This window comes from Dermochelys coriacea, chromosome 7 (genome assembly GCF_009764565.3).
Source record: "Dermochelys coriacea isolate rDerCor1 chromosome 7, rDerCor1.pri.v4, whole genome shotgun sequence".
In the NCBI taxonomy this organism is placed as follows: Eukaryota; Metazoa; Chordata; order Testudines; family Dermochelyidae; genus Dermochelys; species Dermochelys coriacea.
Window position 1 is genome coordinate 93,763,888 of NC_050074.1, and position 12,699 is coordinate 93,776,586.

General features: G+C 40.8%; 1 protein-coding gene across 6 annotated transcripts in view; it reads left to right on the plus strand.

Annotated features, from left to right (window-relative positions):
* Positions 1–8,898, plus strand: part of TBC1D12 (TBC1 domain family member 12) — a 97,173-nt gene extending 88,275 nt beyond the window's left edge. For all 6 annotated transcript variants that reach the window (XM_038411124.1, XM_038411125.1, XM_043518741.1 and 3 more), the window contains 5 exons: positions 196–267; positions 1,226–1,354; positions 1,619–1,728; positions 3,337–3,595; positions 7,104–8,898. In XM_038411124.1, the coding sequence (XP_038267052.1) occupies positions 196–267; positions 1,226–1,354; positions 1,619–1,728; positions 3,337–3,595; positions 7,104–7,172 (639 nt within the window). In that variant the 3' untranslated portion in view covers positions 7,173–8,898. The remainder of the gene's footprint in view (positions 1–195; positions 268–1,225; positions 1,355–1,618; positions 1,729–3,336; positions 3,596–7,103) is intronic.
* The last annotated feature ends 3,801 nt before the right edge of the window (positions 8,899–12,699 follow it).

Genomic DNA, 12,699 nt, shown 5'->3' on the forward strand with positions numbered 1-12,699 from the left:
AAGAATTGCTTTTTAAAACTGTAGATCCTGAAGCAAAATTAATGTGTATGGTGAAGTTGGGGATTCAGTAGTTACAAATAGCATAGCAATTTAGGGTCTCACCTTTTGAGTCTTAAAATAATAGATTGAATTGGTTTAGTTATCTACATTGAGGAAAGCTTTACAAAAGTATTCACATTTTTTTCTCTCCCCAAGGGAGGTCCATATCATGATCTCTTGCATAGTGTCTTAGGAGCATATACGTGTTACAGACCTGATGTGGGATATGTAAGTATTTGCTCTATACACTGATATATTTTAATAGTGTAGATATCAAAGCTTCTAGTTCTCTGAACTTTTATTGTGCTGTGCTACCAGCAGTTTTAAAAGTAGTTCCCATCTTTATGAGAATATGATGCATATGTCTCTGAAAACCTACTTGATGTTATTGTCAGTTATTACAGGTCAGGAAGTTCTGTAAAGAAAGTAGATTGTTGCCATTACAATGCTCTTTTTAAAAGTCCCCAAACACTGTCTAGATAAGATGGAGGTGAAACATGTCAGCAGGTAGAAACAGTAAGAGAAATTGATAGGCACTTTGACTTCTCTGCTCCTAGATTTTCAGGTAGCAGAGGTGTAAAATTTAAATGTAGCTAACTATTTATATATGCACTTAGGGAGTGTGAGCTGGGGGCATGAGAACAAATGGCATTGGCTAATGGGAATGTTCCAGTTGACTCTACTGTGTAACTGGAGTGTTGTATCTGTTCCAACCTAGTTGGCTGTACCTGTACCCTTTTCCATGTGATTCATTTCCCTGTAGCAGTTTCTTCATACCTTAACAATGAATTTGGGGCCAAACTCTGTCTTTGCTGAGCTAATGAGCTCTGCATCCAGCCTGTTGCCTTCCCTACAGAGAGGGAGCATTCCAAATCCCAGAGCACCTTTTGATCACACAAGGCCTTCCTGGAAGCTCAGTGACGAACAACCCCAACTTGCTTCTGCAAAATAAAGATGATTTTCTTGGAGCCATGTTTTTGCTGTTTTTAACTATATGTTGTAAAGAATTTTGTAAATTACTGTTTTAACATTTTGCCTTTACTTAACCATGTTATTTTGTATACATCTCAAAATTTTGCGTAACTGGTTAATGACATATTGCAGATTATAAATATTTGCATTTACAAACATTTAAAGATACTGTGCTATTTATTCTTTGTGTGCTAATTGCACTTCCCCATTGAAGGTACAAGGGATGTCCTTCATTGCCGCAGTACTCATTCTCAATCTGGAAGAGGCAGATGCTTTCATTGCCTTTGCAAACCTCCTAAACAAGCCATGCCAGCTGGCCTTTTTTCGTGTGGATCACAGCATGGTATGCTAACAGATTGTAAAGTATTAGATCTTGATTTTGTTCTTTCATTCAGAACATATTCTTACTATTAGTAACCTTTTAATCCTTCATTTGTTTGGATAGCAAACAATGTCTAATGATGGTTAGAATTAGACAATCAAGCTAGTGTGATTAATTATCTAAAGACATTCATTTCTAGAGAGAAATAAAAAAGAATTTGTTGTACTATGGACAAGTTTTACGGTTTGAAGATCTTCAATTTTTGTGATACTTCTCCCCCTACAGATGCTGAAATATTTTGCAGCGTTTGAAGTTTTCTTTGAAGAAAATCTCCCAAAACTATTTCTTCACTTCAAATCATATGGTCTTACTCCAGATATATACTTGATAGACTGGTAAGTTAATGGCCACAGCAAACCTGAGTTAGCAAATCACTGCCTGTGATTTCCCCATTTTGCTTCACTTCTCCCCCAGCAGAAGTACAGTTTTGGTCCCACACAAACTCCTGACCTATACTATCTTCAAACTTTCTGGGTCTCATGAACTCCTGGAGAATTATTTTGCATAGCTGCACAGCCCATGGCAGCCCTGGCAGGAGCACCTAGTTCCAACATCAGTATATACATTTATGAACTAGAAGTAGAAATAACACATGCGTTCATATAGAAAACAAGATGCAGTTAATTTAAAAGGCCATTTGACCTTGCTCCAATACCACATAGTTGAGATGCTTAGTTGTAACCTTGGCAGGAAGGAGGAGGCTCAAGGGAGTGACATTTTGCTCCAGTTTTAGTGTTAGAGGGAGCAGTAAAGGGATACTGAATAAAAGAGTAAGAGGAGAGTCTGAAGGGAAAACTAAGGTAGAGGCAGATTAAAAGAATAAGAATTCTTTTAAAGGATAGACTTAGAAATAACAAACATGTAAAAGTACTTAATGTTCAAGTTGGAGGACTACACTAAAAATCAGGAGAGAAAACGATAATGGAAGAATGGAAACAAGTTAGTACTCTAAAAATGTGGGCAAAGTACCATAATACATATTTATATATACATTTAACAGATTAACATTTTAAAAACACTTTTAATTGAGTTGATCCATGACTGGTAACTATGAAAGACATTGACTGGTAGTGCTATTATATCAAATATATTAAAATTTATTGGAAAGAAAATATTACAAGTTGCTACCTCCACACATCTTCAAAGGAGTTTATAGTTGTGGCAATCCAAAACACATGTAAAAAAAATTTTTTTCCCCCAACCAAGTTTCCTCAAATTTTTAATTGATTCCAATATTCTTCTTTTATGACTCTAAAGTGTTTTGTGAGGTGGTGTGAATTGAAGAGCTGTCTGTCTTCATCCCAGAAATGACTGGATTTAGAAATGAAGTGATCCCGAATGTATGTCCTGAATTGTATGTTGCCAATGTCTAATGTCTTGTCACCCAAGTAAATTTCATGCCATCATTTCCCAGAATAACAAAATGTTGGTCTGTCCCTAAAAAATGAAATCGTTCAGAAACTGCTAACCAACCTAAAATTTGTTTTGTGAACATGCCCATATGATGCCTCAAGCCTTTTCCAACCAAGTGGACAAAAAAAATACTACTGAAGCCTAAACCAAAACAAAATTCAACAAAAAAGCCCTGTTCAGTATGTTGTATATCCCTACTCCACACTGTTTCTTTGGAAACATTTGGGTTTTGGCGGGTTCCTCAATGGAGGAGGGAAAGAAGAAGGCTCTCAAATGTAGCATGGGAAGGAAATAGCCGATAATCTCAGATTGGGAATTCAGATTCTAGGGGACCATCTAAAACTCTGCTAGCTTTTAAAATTGCAACTGTTTAACAAAGAATAAAACTAGAAAACATTTAGCTCTTGAACATGTCAGTGCTAATTTGTCATTTGATAGCTTTCAGCAACCTAGGGAAGGGTATGGGATCTGATCATGTTTCTGAAGCAAAACAATAGCACTAACCAGTTACCCTTTTTATACAATTATAGGATCTTCACACTCTACAGCAAGTCACTACCACTTGATCTGGCCTGTCGAGTCTGGGATGTCTTTTGTAGAGATGGAGAAGAGTTTTTGTTTAGAACAGGACTAGGAATCCTTCGATTATATGAAGATATCCTCCTACAGATGGACTTCATTCATATAGCACAGTTTCTAACAAAACTGCCTGAAGACATCACATCAGAAAAGCTTTTTAGTTGCATTGCAGCTATTCAGATGCAGAATAGTAACAAAAAATGGACCCAGGTGAGTGAAAATAATATGACTAGAAGTTGTTGTTAATACACATTTCTCAAAATAGACAGTGGCCTGTATAAATTCAAAACCTGTAGGGTAACTCCATTATAGAGCCTACTTTCTGCTGGAAGTCTGATTCTTCTTTTAAAACAAAAAAAAACTGTGTCAAAAGCATATGTTTGGATTGCTCTTTTCCTGTGAAATGCATCCTACTTAGCTATTTGAAGAGCAGATCCGGTGTCAGTCGTGGAGGTGATTGCTTACTACTTCCTTCATTGGAAAATAAGTGCAGGAATGGAAGTTCTTCAAGTGCTTGTTCATGTCAGTTCCAATTAGGTATGCGTGCCGCATGCATGGCAGCCAGAAAGTTTTTCCCCTAGCAGTGTCCATTGGGTCGGCTCAGGTGCCCCACTGGGGTCATACCTTTATGGTGCTGGATAAAGGACCCTGCCAACTTGCCACCCCATCAGTTCCTTCTTACCACCTGTGATGGTTGGCCGGAATGCTCGTGGCTCTTGCTCTGTAAGTGCAACTCCCCTAGTTTCTTGACTTCTTTGTGTAAATAGTTTGTATGTAGTGTATAGTTAGGATTTAGTTGGGGGTGGACCTTTTGCGCTCTCTCTCCCTTTTTTCCTCCGTACTAGGGCATGCCTCCATCCCTGGGGTTTAAACCCTGCATAGACTGTGGCAAGCATATGCCAAAAAGTGACCCTCACACTTCTTGTTCTTGGGGAAGGCCATCTAAAGGAGCACTGCAAGATCTGCAAGGGTTTTCGGCCAAGCACCGAAAAAGAGAGGGAGCAGCGCCTCAAGGTATTGCTGATTGAGGCTGCTTTGTGTCCCCATTTGGACTCTGGCTCTGCGGAGTAGACGCCAAGCGCCTCAGCACTGGTGCTTGGTGCCCCGGCACAGTCAGGACATGAGTCGGTGCCAAGAAAGGACTCTAGTAGAGACTTTTGGCACCGGCAGGTGTTTCCTCATAGGAGCTCCGTACAGGGCAGTGGGTGGCACCTTTCTCATTGTCTGGTCCCCTACAAGAAGAGAAGACCCGAGAAGGGACATTCCCCCGCGTCCAGGGCAGCACTGTAGGAGCCCGCTGCGAGACCCATGTAGGGCCACGCGAGCTCAGCCTGGGCATCGAAGGTCGCATTGACTCCTGCCGATAGAGCTTGCTTGTTTGGACCTGGTCAGACAAATCCTCCTTGGCAGTAGGAAACCTTCCACAAGGGCTACCTACCTGGCCAACTGGAGATTTTCAATCTGGTCGGCACAACGCTGTCCATTTCCAATTCTCATGTCCATAGCCCTCATACTGGACTACCTTCTCCATTTCAAGCAGCAGGGGTTCATGTCATCAATAAAGGTTCACTTTACTGCCATTTCTGCCTTCCATCCAGGCACAGGTGGTCGGTCTTTGCCAATCCCATGGTCGGTCATTTCCTGAAAGGTCTCAACAGGCTATACCCACACATCTGACAGCTAGTCCCACCATGGGACCTCAACCTGGTCCTTTTCAGACTAATGGGACCATCTTTCAGACCACTGGCAACATGTTCTCTGCTGTACCTCTCCTACAAGGTGGTGGTTCTGGTGGCAGTCGCGTCAGCCAGGAGATGTCTGAGCTCAAGGCCTTAACATCAGATCTCCCTTATACTGTGTTCTGTAAGGATAAAGTTCAGTTCAGACTGTATCCAGCTTTCCTTTGTAAGGCTGTCTCCCAGTTTCACATCAACCAGGATATCTTTCTCCCAGTTTTCTACCCTAAGCTGCACTCTAGCAGCGAGGAGCAAAAATGTCACTCATTGGATGTTCGCCAGGCATTAGTTTTTTACACTGAGCAAACGAAACCATTTCCAGAAGTCCATTCAGCTGTTGGTTGCGGTAGTGTACAGAATGAAAGGGCTTCCAGTCTCCTCCCAAAAGATTTAGTCATGGATCACGTCCTGTGTCCTGGCATGTTACGACCTTGCGAAGGTACCTGCCCCTCCGCTTACAGCGAACTCCGTGAGGGCGCAGGCTTTGTCAGCTGCATTCCTGGAGCATGTTCCGATCAGGAAATATGCAGAGCGACAATGTGGTCATCAGTACACTCTTTTACCTCACATTACGCTATCACCCAGCAGGCCAAAGACGATGCAGCCTTTGGTAGGGTCGTGCTGCAGTCAGCGAACCCCTGAGCTCCGACCTTGCCTCCAAACTTGGACTTGGTAATCACCTAATCGGAATTGACATGAACAAACACTCGGGGGTGGGGGGTGGGGAAAGAAGTTACCTACCTTCTCGTGATTGTTGTTCTTTGAGATGTGGTGTTCATGTCTATTCCAATACCCACCCTCCTACCCTTCTGTCAGAGCAGCTGGCAAGAAGAAACTGAGGGTGTGGTGGGTTGGCAGGTTCCTATATCCAGCCCCATAAAGGTGTGACCCCAGGATGCGCCTGAGCCGACCCGACGGATACTGCTGGGGAAAACCTTTCCGGCTGCCGTGCATGCGGCACGTGCACACCTAATTGGAATGGACGTGAACAACACATCTTGAAGAACAAGAGTCATAAGAAATGTTTTTTGCCTGCTCCATGGTCATGGAGCTTTGAAGGGAACCATAATAAAATGAATAGGCTCAGGCTTCCTTAGGATCCTGTATAAGACCAACTTTTCAGTACAGAAACAGCAGGGGAAAATGCTATAGTTAGAGTCCAGAAAACAAATATTTATTGTAAATCTTAAATCTTATTTATTATGTAAAATATCTCCTAACTGGAAAATTGACTCAGATGTAGGATTTAAAGTTTATATAGGGCACTTTTTCCGCAATATTTCTTGCTTCTATTTAGTGCAGCTTTGAATTGTGGCATTTGAATCTCTTGTGGGCTTTAGCAGCTCAGGAGCTGGTCACATTTTTCTATATTTGCCCAGAATTTCTTTCTTTAGAAGTTTTAGAAAAATCCAATATTCAGCAAATGTTTGCACTATTGCTGCTGAAATCTATATCAGACTACAAGAGTACAAAACCCAAGGTTGGGATGAAAGAGAAGCCAAACACATTTTTTGCTGTATCAGGCCCTCTTGCACACTGAGCAGTAAAGAACAGGTACTTTTAAGTGAAGCCGTCATGTGGGCTTGGCTTCTTGGTAGTGCTTTGCCTGTCAAATGTCTGAGCTCAGTTCTGTTTGCTTCTGGAGGAAGCTTGAGGTGTGGGAGTACTCCCTAGGATGGAGGGGAAAGGGAAGTGCCATGATTGTGGCCAATAAGGTTTAGTGGTATCTGGCTTCTAGTCCTTTTCAGTCAGTCTCTTCTTGTGGAGTTGGCAGTTATAACACTTGGCCTAAAGATTAGATGTTAGGGGAAACGTAGGGATCCTTAGGTTTATGATAAATGTAAATCCTTGTTGAGGAAAACATCTGTATTATGATCTCTTTATAAGGGTAACCTATGTTATGTTATGATAACTATTTTAATATTTAACTTTTTTTAAACCTGCAAGTCATTTTAACCTGCCTTTTTAACACTAATTTATAGGTGTTTGCCTCACTAATGAAGGACAACAAAGAAGGGGACAAGAACCATAGTCCAGCACTGAAAAGCTAATCTCCATAATGTAAAGGTCTATTGACGTAGAAAACCACTTGATTAAAAGGAGTTATTACATCATTTTTACATGAAAACCACTATAAAGAACAGCTTAAGAAACATGAGGAGAGACAGTATTTGAGTACAGTGGCAGAAATTGATGAAATCCTCACCCTGTTGCCAGTATTAAATAGCTTTTTGTGGGAAGAATTGTTTTCACAGAAAGCAAAATACTAAAACTTGTGAAACTGAGAAATGGGTAATACATATTTAATATTTAAAAAGAATCTGCTTTGCAATAAATATTTGTAATTTTTGTTGGTACTTACAAAAATTTAGGCATACTTTTTTTTTTTTACAAATACCACAAAGGCACTTTTTTGGGGGAGTGACGAAAATATTAAATAAGGCCCAAGAACTGTTATCTGAACCAAACACTCTGGTACAAAATTACCACCACAATTAACCAGTAAGAAATTTTGTGGACCAAATGAGTTGTTTCGGTATGTTTGTACCAGATAATATAAAGTATTGGGGTATGTCTTATTTAGCTCACTTAAATTGTAGCTTCATTCTTCAGTTTAGGCAAATTTAACTCAGGAACTATGGAAATATTGTGCCCTATCCTGCTACAAATGAAGTCAGTAGCAAAATTCCAGTTGACTTAAATGGTGGCAATATCAGGCCCATTATTTGTAGTGTATTATAAAGGTGTGTGTACACTGCAAATTAAGGTATAATGGTAGCATGGGTAGGAATATCTGTGCTACAATTTTTATTTAGTTAGCATGGGTAACAGATGGCTTCAATCATTTTGTTTTTTGAAGTGTTGGGTGTGCAGCTTTCTTAAAGGAAAATTAAATGGATATTCCATGAACAGTTTGCCACCAACAGTTTATCTTGCTTACTCGTTACTAATAAAAGAAATGGTTCACTCTTATGCTTGATGGTAAACACTAAAAACAATCTTCTGACAAGTCTCTGTTTTCAGGAGCATTGATACTAAAAATTTCAGTCCACACAAAAATGCTGGAAAAATAAAATGCAGACGGAATAGTTTTTGAAACTTTCTTTTATGGTGTGCAATACTAAAAAATCCAAAAAGCATACTGTTTGGCAATACTTTGTTTTTTCTTTTAATTGTATGAGATCTAAGATCATATGGTACATGTCAGACAAGCAGATATTTCCTAGTTTCTAAAATATGTAAAACACAATGTTCGATCTTGGGGATTAGAAATTGAAAACGGATAATACTCTAAGTAGCTAACACTTGCTCTTTCAGAGTCCATTTTTGATAGTATTTAATGTAAATAAATTGCTTACTTGTGATTTTGTAATTGGTCCCTCTGTGGAAATGAAGTCAGATTTATCATGACATATTTTTAAATTTGGGAGGTTTTTTCAGTTGTCCAGTGTTAAAAGCAGAGTCTGCATAACTTGTTCTGGTTAAAGATTTGAATTACAGTGTAGTGTAACTTTTTATGTCACTCTGGTTTAAAACTACATTTAAATATACTACTCATAACATACAATTTAAAGTTAAAATATCTGAGATTTTTTTCTTGTGTGTATTCACTACTTTAATTGGATCCAATTTTGTCTTTTGTTTTTGAGTTCTGTTGTACAGTTTTCTTACTTTTCAAGTACAAACATGTATATAAATTGTAAATAGAAGGGATCTAGCCTTCATTTAAGACCACTAGTAACAATCCTGTGTAAATAAAACTCATAAGCAGAACAAGTACTTGAGTCTCTTTTCCCTTTTGGGGCATCTTCTTTAATTTAATACAGGAGAAAACTCTTGCCTAAAAAAACTTCTTGCCAAACTTTTCTCTTCAATCTGATAGAGTTGTACCTAAAAGATTTTCATGTAGTGAGGAAAACTGATATAATGTATTCATTGATGAGCTTGATGTACTGCATTGCTGGTCATCCCAGGTGATAGATTCAGCAACGTTGCTGATTTATCCCATTTAACATATGTACAATGCACAGCATAGTAGGGCCTTTGGGTACTACTGTAATACAAATGAGTTGATATTGATCTGAGAGTGCTAGTTTGCTGGTGAGCTAGGCTGGGGGTGTGGGGAATGCCCCCATGAAAGTGTTCCACCTGTGGTCCTGTCCTGGAGTCACTGATGGAGCCAGTCAAGGGGGGGCATTTTGCTATCTTGATGATAGATAGGCATGTTAACTGTGTTACTAGGGTCAGAGAAGGGGATGGAAAAACTGACTTGTATTCAATGAGTCACTCCTTATTTCATTGTTGACCCAAAGGCACATGTTGAATTTGTTCTGACAAGGGGTTGCTTTTCTGATAGTGTGAGGAGGAGGTGGAAATAAGTCTATCATCACCAAAACTTGTTCTACGTCAGGGAAATAGTGAAAATTTGGACAGAAGAGGTATGATGGTGACCTTTCCTCTGTCAATAGATCAGAAGAGGACAGTATTACAATTCAGGCAATAAAGAGGTTAACATTAATTGAATAGTAGTTTGAGCATAGGAGACACCTGAATTGTGAGCAGTAATATCATATGTGCTTCAAGTAGGGTAATCAGATGCCCTTATATTAGGGTTTTTGTCTTATATACACAACTATACGCTCCCCCCACCCTCCTGAAAAAAGTGTCCTAATTTTTCACACTTGCTATCTGGTCATCCTAGTTTCAGGTTTTCTTCTGTTGAAGTTACATGCCAATAGAGGATCAGTCTAATCCTCAACGGTATAATGAAAGGATTGGTCCAGAACCAGCACATGTTGGAAATGGTTACTATTGCTTTCATAATGACAGGTTTCAGAGTAGCAGCCGTGTTAGTCTGTATTCGCAAAAGGAAAAGGAGTACTTGTGGCACCTTAGAGACTAACAAATTTATTAGAGCATAAGCTTTCGTGAGCTACAGCTCACAAATGCATCCGATGAAGTGAGCTGTAGCTCACGAAAGCTTATGCTCTAATAAATTTGTTAGTCTCTAAGGTGCCACAGTACTCCTTTTCTTATTGCTTTCATAGAATCATAGGACTGGAAGGGACCTTGAGAGGTCATCTAATCCAGTTCCCTGCACTCATGGCAGGACTAAGTATTATCTAGACCATTGCTGACAGGTGTTTGTCTAACCTGCTCTTAAAAAAATCTCCAATGATGGAGATTCCACAACCTCCCTAGGCAATTTATTCCAGTGCTTTACCAACCTGATAGGAAGTTTTTTTTTCCTAATGTCCAACCTAAACCTCCTTTGCTGCAATTAAAGCCCATTGCTTCTTGTCCTATCCTCAGAGGTGCTTTCATGAAGCAGCTACTGATAACTATGCTCAATGAAAATCCAAAACAGAAAAGTGGTTCTGCATTACAACTCACACCAATGCTTATGAATTATTAAAAAATGAGGGGGAAAAAGTAGGATGATCCAGTGGTTAGAGTAGTTGACTAGGACTTGGGGACCTGTAGTGAGGACAAATACATTAAAGACTATTTGGTGCTCAGATATGGTGCTGATGGGAGCCGTAAGTATTTACTATAGAATGAGGATATGAGTGCTTCATATAACACTTTTTTTTTGGTGTTTCAGAAGACAGGAAGGTGGGGCGTAATCTGTGCTCAGCCTCCAATTGTATGTTGGTGATATTAGACAAAGTGCTATACTGTTTCCCTTGCTTCACTGATGTCAAAACCCCTTGTCCCTAAACATGCATTCAGATGATAATCTCTTGAAATTCTGTCCAGACTTCTTGTGATCAAGATGTAGAGTAGTAGTAACAATTTGTTAGTACCCTCAATTTGTAGCTTAATTTTCAAAAAGGATATGAGCTGGAAACTCTCTGCTTCTGACAAACCTTAGTCCTTAATTTGCTAAATATCAATAAGAGTATACCTGTGCAGACAATCCCATGATGTGGTGCGGTGGAATGTGGATAGGATAATAAGTGATTTCAGTATCTGCTGCTTTACCGTAGGATTTTAGCTGGGGTATTAGTTGTCAGTTCAGTTCTGTCTTAGGGACAGCAAAGTCATTCATCCAATTGTTTGGAAGAGCCAAGTCCTGTTGGCTTTCTCTCAGCTCTTCATAATTAGAGGAACAATGTACTTGGTACCAAGCGCCAACCTATGTTAGCTAGGCCATCAGTAATGAGGAATGATATTGTACCAGTCCAGGGAAGCTAAAGGGTTCAGCCTTCCTCAGAGGAAGGCCTAGTTGCTGTGGTGATAAGCATGTGGATTGTGGCAGGTAGAAGAGTCTGACTTAGTGGAGACTAAAGAATGGTACTCTATAAAACTAGTGTTGCTGACGCAAAACAAACTAGGACAACACAATTTCACAGGAATTTAACAAACCTTCTCAGGGATATCCAAACAACTCCATGTAGGAAAACAAATGAAATAGTCTTTCATTAACTGTTTCATTGATGTTTTATGTTGAGACAGACCATTCTAACTTCAGCCAGTTTTGAAAGTTCAGTATACTTATCTTTTTCCCAACCGGGTCACTATAACTTGTTTCAAATTCATGTGAAACAGCTTTCAAAAGCAGTTGGTTTCATGCTGTGTGAGGTTAACAGGCGTGTAAGTAGGTGATCTAGCTACAATACTGAAGTGGGTGCTTTCAAATCTGGCCACAATATTACTGTTTGGGAATGTTGATTTCTGTTTCACCTTGTCATTTTGGTTTAGGGCACGAGTTAGTAGGATGAGGGCATGGATGCTGGAACTAAGGGTGTAGGGGTGCTGGCTTGACGTTTCCATTATATACAGGGCTTACAGTTTGGTTCAATGGCTTCAACACCCTCACTATAAACACTTGTTCCAGCATCCCTGGGTGAGGGTGGCAGGTTCTCTAGCACCAGTAAATATTTTCCCCCATCTTGGTTGAAATGAACGAGTAGCAGCAGTTGGATTCTCATGACCAGAATAGTGTTTCCAATTTTTAATAGCAAAAAACTGAACACCCTAGCCCTGCTCCTTCCCTGAGGCCCTACCTCTGCTCACTACCTTCCCCGTCCCCTGGTGGCTTGCTCCCCCCCTTCGCTCACTTTCACTGCACTAGTCCAGAGAGTTAGGGTGTGGGAGGGATTGAGGGCTCGAAGTGGGGGTGTGTGTATCCTGTGTGGTGGGGCCAGAAATAAAGGGTGCGGGGGGGTGAGGGCTCCACCTGGGGGCTCTGGGGTGGGGCTGGGGCTGAGAGGTGTGCAGACCAGGAGCAGGCTGGGGCTGAGGGATTTGGAGTGGGGGAGGGGACTGTAGGTTGAGGCAGGGAGTTGGGATGCAGGAGGGGGTACTGGCTCTGGGCTGAAGTGTGGACTCTGGGGTGGGGCTGGGGATGAGGGAAGCTGTGCTGCACCCTAGAAGCAGCTAGCACCAGGCCCAGCTCCTAGAGGGGTGGGGTAGAAGCCTCCATGTGCTACTCTTGCCTGGCCCCAGGCCCTGCGTTGTGGAGCCTCCTGGCTAGAAATGGGGCTTGGGGTGGGGAGGTGCATGGACCACTACCTGGAAGCCAGACTTGCTGGCCGCTTTGGGGCATAGCATGATGCCAGGATAGGTAGGGAT